This window comes from Amblyomma maculatum, chromosome 1 (assembly GCF_055883805.1).
Source record: "Amblyomma maculatum isolate TAMU_Amacu chromosome 1, ASM5588380v1, whole genome shotgun sequence".
Classification (NCBI taxonomy): domain Eukaryota; kingdom Metazoa; phylum Arthropoda; class Arachnida; order Ixodida; family Ixodidae; genus Amblyomma; species Amblyomma maculatum.
The window spans coordinates 300,507,017-300,524,368 of NC_139344.1; the positions used below are offsets into that span (position 1 = coordinate 300,507,017).

The following is a 17,352-nucleotide window of genomic DNA, read 5'->3' on the forward strand; positions in this document are numbered from 1 at the left end:
AGGAATCGCCTAAATATGTGCAAATTAAAGCCCCAGATTGGCGTATTCTCACATTCCTAATAAGGTTGATCTGGGCGATGTCTGTCAGGGTCATCGTGGCCTCGTTTTTATAAACTCCCCTGCGAGACTAGACCTTCTGGCAGGACGCTGGGAGGTTGCATCACACGTGCTTACATATTTAGCATGTGGGCCTAAAGACCGCACATATGCTGGCCTGCAAGCATGGAGAATGGCAGGTGTCTAGTTTGACAAGCTTGTTGAGAGAATTGAAAATGGATGCATTCACTGCACAGATCGAAAGTTCAGCGCCCTTCCACGCGGCCGGATGATTCAGTCAAAAGGTGACGATGGAGCGACAGCTCCACGGCCAGCTCCTATATCAGCAGAACGCGGCAGTGTAAACAACACCTCAGTTTAAGAATACGATGCCTCTGTCTTTCACAGTCCGCCTGATAAACACACCTCTGTGACAGCCGGTCGATGCCTAGGTTCTCACGGCAAGGATCGAGGCTTGAGGCGAATGCACCCGTCTAGTATAATCGGCACAGCGAAGGTTGTAAGCATGATGAGAAAGAGGACCCGAAGTCTGAACGAGAAATTCCATTCATGCATTGTCTCAAGCAAAGGGGGTGTTCTGCCGAGACTCTCATTCTCATTGTCGAGGCCTGGGACTGTGAATTTGGCGCGCCCAGCCAGCACTAATATATTAAAATTGCAGCTCATGACTGAAAGAAGTCACATACAAAATCTGCTCTTCGAGATCATCGGCCTGGTCGAATGTGGGACTTTGGACAGATATGTACTTTGCACCGACGGCCGAGCGCCGTTCCGGTCACACATGACGACATTAAGAAGCATGGCTGGATGGTTGCTTTTGCACTAAAAAGGAGAATCAATATTTATTTATTTTATCGCCTTCCATTTCAATCGCTGTCATAGCTATCTCATTCAATGCACCCTTGAGTGTTCACAGCTGCAAAATGCTTATGAACGATCTGCGTTGCTGCTGCACAGGGCACATGACAAGCTAAATATGCATTATATCACAAACTGATGTGCCATGTGTAAGAAAAATTTGTGTGTCCTGAGACGGTGACAGAACAACAAGCATTGAGAAATAGGGATATTCTGAGATGTCTCTGCAAAATCTGAGGCTTATAAAGAATCAGGATATCGATGTCAGTGCCGAATAACCACTATCACAGGGCAATAGGCTACTGTAGTTTTAGCGACTGACAAAAATATCGAAAGTGAAAAAGTTCAGTTAAGAAACTTGGCTTACAGTGTTATGCACTCAGGTGACGCTGCTTAGGCCTATGGTTTACATTCTGTCTTGCTACTTTTAGCGTTAAAGCATTCATACGATTGTTAGAGCCAAGCAGAAATTTTTTGTGCCCGGTCATAGTAAATGGGACGCTGATTGTTGCCAAGCCACCGGAGTAGCGAGTGGGACAACGACCTCTACAACAGAAAGTGCAAAACTGCGGGCGTTTTTGGCAAGGGCTCGGACCAAAATTGGCAAATGGCCATGGCCAGAGGTCATAATCCTGTTGAGCACAGTCAATCATAGTTGGACATTATTTTAGTGCAAATTGGCCAGGTCAAATTTTGAGGGTGGCCCGGGCCAAAATTTTGGAATTGGGCAAGACCAAATTTGGAGGTCACCATCATGTTAAGGACAGTCAGTTATGGTTGGACATCGATTTTGTCGCAAATTGGCCAAAATGAAACTTCAGGGGGCAGTGGGCCAAATTTCGGAATGGCCCAGGCCAGATTTGCAGGTTACCATCGTGCTCCCCATTGGGTAGGACACTTTTTTTGGTCCAAATCGGCCATGGCCTATTTTGCTCTATACTAGGTTGAGTTTGAATTCAGCTACGTGGCTGTGATGTCACGGAGCAGCTTAACCGAACAGAACAACTTCACAATAAAAAGATAGGACAAGATTCTTGGTCGATCAAAGGCAAAATACATATCTACATGGTGACCTATGATACCTACAAGATGGCTCTAAATTGTTAATAATTCGTAGAGTATTATTACAGATCGATAAATAAAAAAACTGCTAATGTTGGTGTTGTAGTAGCCTCCTCTTCTGGACCGTTCCTTTAAGCATGGAACTTGACTGTTGGATGTAAACGAGATTCAGCTGTCCATTGTGTGCAAGCCTCACCCACGTCAAAGTGAGCTGTGAATTGATGTTGTTTGTTGTTTGTGGGGTTTAACATCCCAAAACAACTCAGGCTATGAGAGATGTAGCTGTGAACTGAAATGGGGGAATAAATATGAATGAGAAGTAGAGTTGTGCACAGGCCGAAATTTTGAGCCAGGCCAGAGCACGGCTCACATGCTGCAGACCCGAGGCCGGCCCGACACTGAAAGAGCCGGAGCCCAGCCCTGTGCTCAGACTTCAGGCCCGGGCTCGGCCGGTCCGACCTGCTAAATTGCAATTGAAGCAACAATACAGAAAGAAATAATTTCAGGATAATATGAGTTTAAGACCTTGAAATGTTGAGTTCTCACTTTTAAGATGGGAAATTTGTACAATACATAGAGGCACATCACATGCATAGAACTATTGCCTTAAGTTATTATGCTAAAACAACAAGTTCATCATCAGCAACCTGACTATACCCACTGCAAGGCGAAGGCCTCTCCCATATTCCTCCAATTAACCCGGTCTTGTGCTAGCTGCATCCACTTGAATCCTGCGAACTTCTTAACCTCATCCGCCCACCTAACTTTCTGCCGCCCTCTGCTATGCTTTCCTTCCCTTGGAATCCAATTTGTTGCCCTAAGCAACCATCGGTTATCCTCTCTTTGCACTACATGTCCGGCCGATGTCCAGTTCTTCTTAATTTCCACTAGAATGTCGGTAACTTGAGTTATTTCTCTGACCAACTGTGCACGCTTCCTATCTCTTAATGTTACCCATACCATTTTTCGTTCCATAGCCCTCTGGGTTGTCCTCAACTTAAGTAGAACTCTCTTGGTTAGCCTCCACGTTTCAGCCCCATAGGCGAGTACAGGCAAGATGCAACTGTTGTATACTTTCCTCTTGAGCGATACCGGTAAGCTGCTAGTCATAATCTGCGAGTGCTTGCCAAATGCGCTCCATCCCAATCTTATTCTCCTTATTTCCCTTTCATGGTCCGGATCTGCGGTTACTACCTGTCCTAGGTAGACACATTCGCCAACTACTTCCAGTGCTTCGCTACCTAACGTAAACTGCTGTTCCTTCCCTAGGTTGTTGAACATTACCTTAGTCTTCTGCATACTGATTTTCAAGCCTACCTTTCTACTTTTCCTGTCTAGGTCATCAATCGTTCGTTGCAGTTCATTCTCTAAGTTACTTAGCAAAGCAATGTCATCAGCAAATCGCAGATTACTGAGGCATTCTCCATCAACCCTTATCCCTAACTGGTCCCATTCCAAGTCTCTTAATACTTCCTCTAAGCAAGCTGTGAATAGAACTGGGGAGATCGTGTCTCCTTGCCTAACAACTTTCGTTATAGGAATTTTGTTACTTTCTTTATGCAGAACTATGGTTGCTGTGCAACCCCTTTATATATATATCTTCCAGCACTTTCACATACGGCTCGTCTACACCCCGATTTCGCAATGCCTGCATGGTCGTCGAGGTTTCTACTAAGTCAAATGCTTTTTCGTAATCAATTAATGCTAGGTATAAGGGCTGGTTATATTCCGAGCATTTTTCTATCCCCTGGTTGATGGTATGGATATGATCAATAGTAGAGTACCCTTTCCGAAAACCTGCTTGATCTTTTGCTTGGCTGCAGTCAAAAGTTGTCCTGATTCTATTAGCGATTACCTTAGTAAACACCTTATACGTAACAGACAGTAAGCTGATTGGTCTGTAATTTTTAAGGTCCTTAGCATCCCCTTCTTATGAATGAGGATAATGTTTGCATTCTTCCATGGTTCCGGTACCGTCGATGACACCAGGCACTGCTTATACAGGGTATACAGGACGTATAATTAAGTTATGCTTTGGTTAAGGCTTGTGGCATTTGTGCCGCTCTTGGATAATGAATCTGGCAACACCGAAGCTTTTTTTGCTGCTCTAACTTGTGGCTGGAAGGACTAATGCTTTCGTAGCAAGAAGAGCAAGTTTTATATAGACAACTTACTTGTTTTTCTACTCACTCTGAGGAAAAGGTTGATTTTGTGTCCAAGTACAGTAGAACCTCGTTGATATGTTTCTGGTTCATACGATTTCCCGTTTCATAAGCTCAAAATCGCAGACAGTAAAGCATCTCCCATAGAGTTCCACTACTTTTATCTCGATTAATATGTTCTCGGATAGCACGATTTCCAAGTTATTACGTACGAAATTTCGACAAATGATAGTCGTATAATACGTTTTGCGATCAACCAGACACGTGCTAACGAGTGCTCGCGACATATAAAACTGATCAGCAGTGCTCACCTGAGATAGTTCCTTTCCCGCAGTGCCAGGGTGCAAAGGGGCGAAAGCATCAAAGAAAGCCAACACGCCAACATAAGAGGCACCCTTTCCCGTCGAAACATGACTTCATGAAAAGAATGCGGTGGCTTCTTTGCGATGCCCTGAGGGCACAGGGGTGAACCATTTGATAACTACAACTTTTTTCCTGCATAGAGCTGACCCGGTCTGGATGATGCAACACGAGCCAAAACGCGGTGACTCTAAGCCATTGTGATGGCTTCTTCACATGTCATTGGTATATACGGGGGAGAAGCATCCAGAAACAGCCCAGGAAGCGGCTGATCACTGCCCTTTACGAACCGGGTTTGTTATTACATCTCTTCTGCGCTTACGACATGCAAATACGGACTGAATTCTGAGAGCTAGAAAAAGAGCTGTGCATACCAAATGTCTCTAAATGCTAATCTACACTTTTATGTAGTGAAAGTCTCAATTCTAAATGACTTTGTACCTCATTTCAAAATTTGGCAGCTTGGATCTACGTTTTCCCGTATATGTTTCTTCCCGCACCAAAGAAAAAAAACGCATCAACGAGGTTTACTGTACTTGGTGAGCTCGTCTCGCTCAGCGTATGGTTTTTACGGCGTCAGCAAGGCGCTGCCGCTGCATTACATGCACCAAGGAACCAATTGAGGACGGAAGCAAGCCACAACAGACGCGCGTGAGAAGTGACAGGATGATGCGAATCTGGAAAAGAACGCCTAAGCATTGCGCTGATGTGACCAAAGCGGCAACCGCTAAAGTCGAAACTCGATAAGCGGCCCTTCTGCTTGGTCGCCGACAGCTTGTAAATATCCGTTCACAGCGAGGGAGCGTGGTGGAAAGGAGGATCGACGTCGGAAAAGAACTCTCGACGCTCTCGCGTGGGGAGGACGCAGGAAAACACTTATGTTCTGCATTAAAGACGCTTAACGAACCACGGCCATATTTGGGCTTTCGCAAAAGTTACATGTACTTGGGATCAGTGTGCCCGGCCCAGCTCATCAGAGACAAATATACCCTGCCCCGGACCCGACCCGCGCACAAGGCAGTGGGCTCGCAAACAGCTTGAGCCCAACCTGCAGGCCGGACTAGGTACGGGCATTTGGGCTTGCCCGGGCCTGTACAAGAAATGAGTGATTAAGCAAAGGTGAGTCTCAATGAGAGCTTGCATGAGTTGTGATTCAAAATAAGTGAGTTCAAATGAGTTGTGAGACGAAATGAGTGAGCCCAGGTGAGTTCATAAGGCTCAGATGAGTTGTGACTTGAAATGAGTTAGCGAGCCCAGACGACTCATGAGTGAGCTAGCCCGAGTGAGTCACCAGCCTGCATGAATTTGAGTTCATGAGTCTGAGTGAGCCCGACTGAGTGCATGAGTTTGAGTTCATGAGTGTGAGTGAGCCCGAGTCTTGGCTGTTGTTGTGTTGTGTTGAGTTTTATGGCACATAGGCGACCCAGGCCATCATGCGCCAAGAGCAAGGTTTAAATTAAACAGTTAAAAGATTTTACAGTTGGTTTAAAAGCTTTGCTTCTTTAAGGAATGAAAAAACGTGGAAAATATCAATGAATGACTTTTCTCCTATTAGTAAGCTTGGGTGCAGTGGGGTGTGTTCTTTATAAATTAGTGGGAAGTGTTTCTGCCATAGTTGTTCAAGTTTTGTACATGTAATTAAAATGTGGTTAGTGGTGACAATTTCTCCACAGAGTTCGCATGTAGGTACATCTCGTTTTGTGAAAATGAAGTTGTGTGTTAAATGAGTGTGACCGATACGGAGGCTTGTAGTTAGAACACGTTTTTGTGACTGAGCTTCAGTGAGCACTCGTGATTTTACCGACTTATCAGTACTCTGCTTCTTGTTAGAGCCCAGTTCAAAAAGTACTTGTATAGTATAGACACCATGAGCTAGCTGATACATGATTGATAACAGCCAAGTCCTCGCCTTGCCCTGTTGAGGAATGCACATCAAAGGTGAGGCAAATCCACCACTCAATACACCCCCGTGATGCTTTGTAGCACAATCCTAAACAACTGCTGTCATGATTATATCACAACTACACTGCTGCAAAAAGATGCTTTAAAAAAAAAAAAAAAAGGAGGGGGGGGGGGGGGCGCTCAGGAAGGACACGTTTTGCTATGACAGCCAGCATATTCTTTAGCATTTACGAAGTGCCCAGCATTCTTCTACATTCTGCAGTAAGAAGTGCTCAGAACGCAGGGGTGTATTTATGGGTCACTCTAGGAACTGGTGGTTCTAATTGAACAATGTATAGTGCTGTGCAAAAGTGGAGAGACCACGCGAGTTGACAAAACTGCATGCCAACGTTTCCCGATAGCGCAGTGGCTGTTTTCATGATTTGCACATGGTAACCCCCAACTTGCACAAGTACTTTTGCCAGGCGCGCATTTTTATTTATAGAAAATCAGCAATCGCAGTGGATTGCGTGGTCTCTCCACTTCTGTGTAGCACTGTACATTACTAAACTCTAGTCAATTTGGCCTTCAAGGGACCTGAAGAAATGTTGGAATTACCGAGTGCTCTTGGAAAAACTTCCTGAAACCATCACAATGAACGTATGATGATAGTTTGCATCTGAGATGAAACCCTAGCAAAGGTTCTTTACTTTCCACGTTGTCAGAAGTGCTCCGAAATCAAAAGGCCTACACTTTTCGCAGAAGGGCGTTTTGAGCATGCTTCACTGCATGGTGGTGAAGCATCGCGGTCAAGTGTGGCGTCCAGTGTACAGCATATAGGTAGCAGAGCGCGGATTCACACATGGGACATAGGCGTCAATGTTAGAATAGAGTGACGCCATTCCAAAATAAAAACACTTACGCGTCCACACACCCAATCGCAGCCACAGGATGGCGTGAAATCATGGAAGGCGAAATGAAAACTATGCAACTGAGCTTTACATCGAAAATGAGGAATTTTCAATCGTCGTCGCGCCGCCATAGCGCACACAAAGTGAGCGGGAACCACTGTTCCATAGAACTGAGGCAACGCTGGCTGCACGTATCGTACCTTGAAGTGATCACCCATCCGAACTAATGAGCATCCGGGACCACGTTCCTAGTTTAAATCATCTGAATAAACGAGATTTTACTGGACATATTCCACGAAAAAAAGAAAGGGGGTTCAACATGGTTTCTCTATGATTTTTGGCCCTGCTGTCATGCAACTGAAACACAAGGTACAACCCTTGTAATAATTAGACACCACAGTAAAATAAAACCTAACTCTACAATGAAGCTCTCCCCAAGCAGAATTCCTCTGCGACAAAGGAGTTTAAGCTTTTTTTTGTTGCTTAAAAATGCTAACCACAAAACAAAATTAGAAGCGCAAGAATTTTGATGACATTTGGTGTAGCCAAACATAAAAAGCAGATGCAACTGGTCAGCAGAGTAACACAGGATGCCGTAAACCATGGCCCATTATTACCCAACTGCATTTTTTTAAAGCTGTATCCAACATAGCAACCAACATGATTATTTCTGGTCTATGACATCTATGATCACACTAGCCATGTGATAAAGTTTAGAAACCTGTACAGAATGCAATACAGAATGTGCTCACATGCATTAACTCTTCACCGGTGATCGGTGATCATCGGTGATCGAAAAAGTCATTTTAAATTTCATGCCACCAGCGCCATGACAAACTTACTGCATCATCTAGTTTGTACTTGAGACACTACTTCTGGTTTCCACATGGTTTGTATTTTTTACACATGGCAGCTATTTTTCAAATGCCCTTGAAATTCACGTTGCAGTGCGGAACGCTCTCAACATGGCCTCAACCTCAAAAACGCTGAATTTGTTGCCTGTGGAGCGTAGTATTTGGATGCTATCAGCAGCAGCGACTCAGAAGACGATGTCTCATCCTTGGATTTGATTTCAATACAGTAAAAGCTCGAACTTACGAAATACGAACTTCACAGGACCGGGAAAAAAGTCCGCATTATCGGATGGCCTCGAAAAAACTGACAAGAACCATTTGCATTACGGTACATGCACCGCATATTTACTTGCATAACGAACTCACTCGATTAATGAAACCACCCACACCCAGATTTTTGCCTAAGAATTTGAAACAAAAAAAAAAAAAAGCCGTCAGTCGGTAGCACTTTCCTCCACTTCGCGCAGTCACAGTCCACAATGCATTTCTTGGCAGTGCGCCAAGATGCTGATATCATAACGGTATGTTTACCTTTTGATGTTAGCACTAGCAAGAGAGGGGGGGGGGGGGAAGCAAACTTGGCAGATTGCCAGCGCTTGTACAGTTGCGCAAGCCTCGTTTTCAGTATGTTTGCCTTATGCCATGAGCGATTGGGCGGGGCCGTCTACTGCTCAATCACTGGAACGTGCGATAACAGCAAACGCCTTTTGAAGTGAACGATGCTAAAAAGTCAAGTCGGCGTTATGATCGCGGCTGACCGCGTGCTTCCGTTGACAACTCTTGCACAAAAAAAATGTTTTCCCTGCATAGTTCGTAGCGGCCAAGTCATACCTTTCATGGGCATTGGCTGGGACCGCGCCGACAGTACTTATCCATATATGCGATTTAACAAAGTTTTAATTAATGAGTATTTAGATGTCAGCCTCGGAAGCTGCGCGGAAGAAGAAGAGAGAGTAGGCATTCGCCACCGTGGCCGCCAACCCCTACCCTCCGGCGCCGCTAGCCGCCGCGCCAGTCATGGTACCTTTTAGGCTTTACCCACTCCTCCATGGTTTTACCTGGTTCTATCTTCTGTCCCTGACGTGCCCAGCCTCTAACTATTCCGCTCTTTCGCAGAGGTCGTCTTTTTTTTTTTTTTTCTTTTTGGCCACGTGCTGTGTGCCAAGCCGCCCAGACGCGGCGGCGCGTAGTTAAAATTATCCATAGTGGAACCAACTCGCGTTCGAATCAACGGGCTTTTTCATACACAGATCTCTATGGGACTTGGCCAGACCAAATGGTGTAGTTCGAATTATCGAAAATTCGAATTATCGCGATTCGAATTAATGAGCTTTCACTATTAAAACTCTGCAACAACAGCCCAGAATATTGGCGGCTGTATGTGCGTGCATTTCGGTTTCTGCTTCTCATTTGTTTGTTCTTCCTTGGAGCTCGTTCACTCGATGGAAATATGTCATGATTGTTATTTTTCTCATCCTTAGTGCTGCAACAGCAGATAGGGAGACGTTCTTCCGCCATCGCAAAGAAGGATTTTGTTTTGGCCGAGTATAAGTCCTGGCATCGACCATAGATGGACACTCCATAGCAGGCCTTCAGACAGCTACGGAGTGTCAGTACAGTCGAACATCGCTGCAATGAACATGGATATAGCGAACTATCAGATAAAACGAAATAAAATCAAGTTTGGTTGGTCTGTAGTTTATTTCTATGGGAGTTCTTTCTGTATAACGAAGCAGATTTTTTTGCATTAAAATGACAAGAAATGTGTAAAGGAGCCGGAAAAAAAACATCAAGAACACAATTTTTCAATCAACCGAATCGCCCGCCACAGAAGTTTGTTTAAATCGCCCGCGCGACTGTGTGCCGCGTCATTTCGCAGCGGCAATAAAAACTACCGCCAACGGCTTATCGCCTTCGAGATCACACCCCCTTTGCGCGGTGATGTCGGAGGTCATTAACGCCATGGTGCCATGGCCGGACTCGAGTGGTGCCACCAAGGTGTGTTTAAATTGCCCGCGCGTTCGCGTGCCACATCATCTAGCGGCGGCAACAAAAACTAGTGCCGACGGCCCATGGCCTCCGAGATCACACCTCCACGCGTGGTGATCTCGGAGGTCATAACAGTCATGGCCAGACTCAAGCGTCGCCGCCACTATACCGCCACCGCTGCTGCTCGAGTCTGGCCATGCAACAGCTGACAGGCATGTCACTGGCATGCCATCACCTTTGCCTCGTAATGGCGTGAGCCCCTGCCGTGCCTCTGCCACTCTGACTGACTCGTGCGCGCGCTACACTCCTTGAGTCTCTTGGCTCCATCGCGCAAATTGTGTGCAGAGGCAACATCCCAAATTAGTATTCATTTTATTTCGTGCTTATACGCAGTTTTTTTTTTAAATTGTGCGTTTTTGCACCTTTTTGTTGTCCATATTAGTGCACATTTTGTTTCCTTTTTTTAGAAAACTTATTTACAGAAATTTGGGCACGCACTTTTATAACGAATATCGGATATAACGAACAAATTTTCGCGCCCCGTACTACTTCGTTATAACGAGGTTCGACTGTATAAAGTTTTGCAAGGAAGCGGACTTTTTCAATCTGTTCTTCACCGCGGTAGTTCTAAAGTATTTATTCCTTAACACAAACAAGTAAGGATGTACAGTCACCAACTGAAATGTTTTCCAACATGCTAGATTAGTCGGACTTTTTCACACCATTGCGATATGCTTCATAGAGCTAGGATATACGAGCACCTGAAATTTCAGATGCATTAGTGTTACTGATTGCTCACTTTTTGGACTTCATTTGCCCCACCGCTATTGTAGATGCTTCAATGCAGAGATTCTGAGGACCATGTGGTGAAGCATCCACAGAACGCAGCGGATCACCGAACCCGCAGCGGCAGGTTCACTTTCGTGTCTGTACATCGTCGAACTTTGCGCATTCGCTCGCTACATGTCAGCAGTACAGCTATTGAATGCTTTGTGAAGAGGCTTTTGGTAAATGAAAATATCTGCATATTTTATATAATTAAATCACGTTTTGTTCTGAATTTTCATGTCAAGAGTTCATCACAACCGTTAGGGCGGCTATACTTGCCATTTTTTTCCGGCGTTAGTTAAAACTAAGTAAAAACGAATTGCATTTCAACATTTTTTTTTCTTGGAGTAAAATTTATTTCAATTTTAACACTGAAATTAAGTGTTTTCGGATAGTATGAGGAAAGTTTCCACCTCAAAACATGTTTGTGTTATAATTTTAAGATTTTGCTGGCCAGTTTCAAGAAAGATTTGAAACATTCTGTATGTTCCAGAATTTATTTTACTAATTTTTTCAGGAGGTATTATTTTGTATATTCAGTTTTTTATTCCCATCCAACTAAGCTTGTGCTTCCAGTTTTCTTTTTTTGTTACATATTTCAGGGTTCGTACAGATTCAAGACTGGCAATATCAAGGATATTCAAGGAATTTCAATGCCTAGTTGGAGTATTTTCAAGGACTCAACACAATGCTACATGCAGCAGTTTTCAATACCAGGTACCAATTTTATTGAACAAAATCGAAAAAGAAACATTTCAAGGAACTGCTTGTATTGCACTAAGCCAACATAACAAAGCCAGTATTGCACTAAGCCAAAATAATTAAAAAATGTTCAGTCTTGAAAAACACCCTGCAATGCATTGCACCAATGTCGAAGAGCAATCCATTCTGCAAAACTGCTAATGGCAAATTCAGGGGAGCTCTTGCCGCTTTTCCTTAATCTTCTCATTGAGGCTACAGTTCCTCAGTCTTGCTTCGTGCAGCTTTCCTCAGGCTATTGGATGTGACAATTTACTCCAGATCATAAGCTGCCTCTGCCTTTTCAGCATACGCATCTGCTGAAGCCTGGAGGTCAGCTATTGTTGCCTCGAGTTACTTTTTCTTTTTTTCATCGTGTCGACCTCTTCGTCGATGCAGCGCCTCTTTGATTCCCTGACACCATCATATTGCTTCTTTTTTACTGCCTCCAGGTGTGCAGCATACTGCTGCCGGGCAGCTGATACAGCAGTCCTTAAGCCTTTCGTAATAGGGACGTTAAGAACGCCCCCTGCCTTGCCTACAGCGTCGCATACAATATGTTGCGAAATATACGAGAGGTAATTCAGGTTTTCTATGGCAACTTAGCGGTTCACACTAAACCCTCGCTCAACAGTGGCCTGCCCGTGGCTGAACACAAGCAAAAGCTTGACAATTTTCCAGAGTTCCCCATATGATGAGTTAAACTTCATCAGCTCAGACAAGAACTTGTCCAACCTGTTTATATTCTTCTCAAACATTCGCAGGTTATGCTTCTCTTCCTGCAGGAACTCAGTGCACTCCCCCAGTACAGTGCCTCTGGTGCTCAGGCATTCTGCCTGCTGTAATGAGGGCATCCAACACTCTTCTGAAGCTGGTCAAGCACTCATTTGGTTTAGTATAAATTTATTATAATAATAATTGGTTCACAGGAAGGGAAAGGCGCAGTATCTGTCACATTTGTCGTGGGTCCAGAAAGGACAAACTCCTAACGATTGAGAATCTCGGTGGGCTTCTCTCAAGCATCTTGTTTGTCACACTGATCAAGAAATGTTTGCATTCCATGCAGAACTGGAACATGTTCTTCTGGCTTGCTTTAGTTTTCCTGACCGCCTGTTCACCGGCATGGCCTACATCCACTTTTTCAAGTGGAGTGTGGTTCCCGGTGCTTTCAATGTTCACCGTCAGCAGACCAGTGACTCCTCCTGCTGAAGACCGAGCACTTCAAAAACTTCGTCAGTAGCTTCTTGACTACTGTTTCCGAGTCCCTTGAAAGAAAGAACACCATGGGCTGATCTGTTTGGTACTCAATGAGGAATGGCTTGAGGGTCATGGTCACACCTAGTGCAAATTGAAGCTTTGCTAGCAGTAAGACATCACTAGCAAACTCGCACAAGTTGTTTAATGATCCACATTTTGGGGGGCTTACTTCCTTCTTCCTTGCAGCTGCAATAAACTTCTTAATATCACACCACAATAGCAAGGCTCTCTCTACTACAGGGACATTCTCCAACCACCGGTGTGCAACAAAGTTCAGGGGAAAAGTTTCCTGACCAGTAACTGCTCATAAGTCTTCCCTCCTTGCAGGAGAATCATGGAAAAGCGCACTCAGACTGGAGAGCAGACAGTCAACTCTCCACTTACTTGCTGTAACGCCTGCCCTGTAGGCGTTGTGCATGGTGTGGAGGCCACAGGTCCCAATGTCCAGACATTGAACTTGATATGCTTGATACAGGTGCTCTTGGAAATTCTTGAGTAACTTAAGGTTAACATTTGAACCATCCGTTGAAATCTGAAGAATTTTCTCAAGAGGAAAAGGCTCGAGCGCACTCAGCAGCTTTCCTTGGATGTCCTCGGATGTCGAGTGTCCCATAAACACCGAGGTATAGTACCTTGTTGCCGCCTTGTGAGACGAATTCCAAAACCGGATGTGAACATCCATTTGTTTCCACTGGAGATAGTTGTTTGTGGACTCAACGAAGAGTAACCCGTAGTAATCACAATCTTTTATCTCCCTCTGCAAAGCAGATAAAAAGAAGGGCCTCAGACCATGGCACGTAACGTAGGCACATTTTTTCTCTCCACAAGAAAATGCTTCGGCTACGTCACTGTCCGGGAGCCTACGCTGGAATAGCTGGCCTGCTTCCGATGATGACCGATAGAAGAAATGCGATGTGACGACCTTCAAAGTCCACAGAATCTCTGCGTTTGTCACCAGCTCATGTGCCTTGCAAGCATCACCTAGCTTTCCCGATTGCGAAGGAGGCGGGACGGCTGACTGTTGGCTCGTACTTGGAACTAAATACTTTCGCACCGAGCTGTTGGCTGCAATCTTCATGACACCAGCATACTTAGCACTCTTCATATGGCTGTTTAATGCCGACTCGCCCATGGTGGTTATATCGAAGGTCTTGCTGCAAGGCCTGCACTTTGCGCAGTGCTCACTCGTCGTATCTGGTGCAATCCAGTCTTTGTAAGCGTCGTTGTGAAGCCACATGCCTTGAAATTTACATTTCCCAGGCATTTGCCTTGCAGTCGGATGCTTCAGCCGCAACAAGTCGGGTGCAGAACAGATGTAAAAATGCAATGCCATCAACCACCATCGGATTGGATTGAATTGGCTCAAGTTGGCTTCAAAACGAGTGACTGCAATGTGGCTAACTGTCACGCAACATTGCCTATATTAGCACAAACTGAATTTTTACGCCTGAAACACAGATACTGAAACACATTATTGAGAATACAAATATTTTAACCGCATTTTTTTCTGATTAATAACCATTTGCATGCAGTACGCTAGGAGTTCAAGTATTTTCAAGGAGCAGCAAGAATTCCAGGATTTTCAAGGGCCTTGAAAACGAAATTTTCAAATTCAAGGGTTTTAAAGGTTTTCAAGGACCTGTGCGCACCCTGATATTTACACTGAATATTTGTTTTAAAATAAATGTTTTCCAAGTGCATTCTATTTCCATCATTGGTATGTATTTTACATGTTTTTATCTCTCATAAAGTTTGCCGCAAAAATGTTTATCAGAAACCTACAGAAACTGCCATTTTTCCGCTGGTACCGAAAAAGTTAATGTTGGAGAAGAGAAGAGAACAGCGCTACGAAAGAGGGACAAGCACAAGTGTTTGTCCCTCTCTTGTCCAGTCTTCCGTAGCGCTGTTTTAATCTCTTCTTCAACATGTACACACAAGCCCATATTCGCCCTCTCCTGGAATGCATTAATGTGCACGTGGATGCATTTTCAATGAGTGCCATAAATGGGACGCAACTATGAAGCCTTTCGAGCCCACTAGAAAAATGTACAATCCCCCCCCCCCCCCCCCCTTTCAAAAAAAAAAAAAGTTGCAATATGGATTTAATCTAGTCAGCAAGTTTGCATACATAAAATGACAATTTTATTGCCATCTACAAGCAGTTCTCAGAAACTAGTTAGAAAGAGGTCTTGATAATTAATACCATCCTGGTTTTACTACTTGCCATCCAGATACATTGCTAAAATCAAGAGAGCTGCCACACAACCAAGCACAAAAGTTAAACTAAGAAGAGACAAGGCAGGATTGAAGACAAGATTTGTGACAAAGCCAAGTGAACAAGAGTCAAGGGGGAACTTTAGTCCACTAGTCAATGTTCAGACAAAAGGACTTTGCTTGCAGACAGGCTTCATCTCTATTGTTATTTTGTTTTGTGTTGATTACAAAGGGTTTGTTGATAATAAATACCCTATACCTCAAAAGCAATGCTCGCAGTTTATCATTCTTTATTTCATTCTCGCCTCAGCTACTGCAATTTAGTTTGGGGTAAAACATCGCAAGAAAATTTAAGAAAGTTGCATATCTTACAAAAAAGCTTTTTAAGAATACTTGAAAATGTCCCTAGAACATACCACACACTGGAACTTTTTTCTAAGCATAAAATACTTCCGATTACTAAACAGTATAACTTTCATTTATGCCGCGCTTTAAAACGCGAGATTACTAATAACACGTCTTTTTTTCATAAACTGGCTAACACTGAACTCAGCTACAAAGTCTACGAAACGAGAAAGATCGATAAGTGGCATATTAAAACATATAGAACAACATACGGCTGTCAAACACTGGAAAATACGCTGCCACGTCTCCTGAATTCTCTTCATTTCAATAATGTCCCACTTGAACATACCTCATACAAAAAACTGCTTGAATATTTCCTACTCAGTGACACTCCATTATGAAAGTGAAAATTGTACATGGTGATTTTATTTTATTTTATTTTGCATGTGAATAATTATGTATGTGGTTTTATTTTTGTTTTTGTGACGAATACTTGTCATGTGCTTATGTAGTTTTCTGTAATACATGTATTGTCGTTTTTCTAAATATTGTGTGCTATTTTTGCTGCCAAAGTAAACGGCTGGGTGCCTGTGGCCTTGTCAAGCTGCCCAAGAGGCAGCTTTTACTGTAGGCATCCTGCCACCATGTACTTTGTGGTGGTGAAAATAAAGTTATTATTATAAAGTTATTATTATTCAGGTCGAGTGCTGTAAGCCCTATCATGCATAGGGTGATTCATCATCATCTCATGCTCCTTCTCAGACTATGTGCACTGTAGTGCACTGCAGCTTACTACTTCAGCCTCTGGAGATTTACTGTTGTGGTGAATCACTTTTATGTAAAAACCACTTGGAACCTTGTCACAGCCTTCATAGAATTTTTGTTTCAATACACCTTTTTTTATATGCCTATAGGTGTTGCATGGTGCATGTCAAAAATGCACCTGCAACTCACCATCTCAACCTTAGTACAAACAGAGCAGGAATTTGTACGTACATTTCAGTAAGAGGGCTCTCTCTAGAAGGACTCTTATTCACATTTGCAGTGGGTCACTCACAAATGTGAGTGCAAGTGAGCCCCTTAAAGTGTGAGGCAAAAAATTATGATGGACACTTAATCTCAGCCTTTAAGGTTAAAGCCACACTTTAATGCTTGCATTGCCTAGCAGTAGCATGCCTCTCTCCATCATCAATGGAATGTTGATTCCAAATTTCTATCTCAAATGGGCAATCCGAGTCTGCAGCTCTTCCCAACTTTCTGATATCATGTGGTCTCAGTCACACAAACCATGCAAGAATCAGTGACAGCACCCATTTTTCGTTCACAATTCCTGAGTAATGAGGCCTGTAACACTACCGTGTTAAAATGAGTGTAAGCCTGTCATGCTGGCCACCAACACACATGAAGAACATACCACACGCAATCATGCACTCACCCCCTTGAAAGCTAAGTGACCACTTGTCACAATTTGGCACTTGTGGCTTGCCTAGCTCACACAGCTGATGGTAGACTTCACAGGACAGTGAAGTGTGGCTGCCTTGCAAGGCATCTATGTGAGAGTCATTCCCACTTAGGCAAGATGCTGACACAATGCGCCAGGTTAAAACTGCTGCTGTTCAACTCACACTACAGAGAGGCCTCAATCAAAATGCAGCCACCATGGGCAGTGGGTGTGCCGCTTAGTTGTTACCTGCTACAGTTAAGCAATATGATGCCTTTTGGCCTAGTAACATTAAGCCTGCAAATTCATTTACCAATGCAACAAACACACGGGTGGAGTGCTTTAGGCAAATTTCCATTCCTAATAAGGTAGCGAGGGTCACAGAGGAAACTTCT

General features: G+C 43.9%; 1 protein-coding gene and 1 pseudogene across 3 annotated transcripts in view; both read right to left on the reverse strand.

Annotated features, from left to right (window-relative positions):
• Positions 1 to 17,352, reverse strand: part of Hr96 (Nuclear hormone receptor HR96) — a 32,190-nt gene that overhangs the window by 4,863 nt on the left and 9,975 nt on the right. The window contains exon 3 of one of the 3 annotated variants that reach the window (XM_084604896.1): positions 4,066 to 4,070. The exons of the other annotated variants lie outside the window; for them this stretch is intronic. Within the exon in view, the coding sequence (XP_084461022.1) occupies positions 4,066 to 4,070 (5 nt within the window). The remainder of the gene's footprint in view (positions 1 to 4,065; positions 4,071 to 17,352) is intronic. 3 annotated transcript variants of the gene reach the window in all.
• Positions 11,257 to 14,986, reverse strand: LOC146206910 (uncharacterized; annotated as a pseudogene).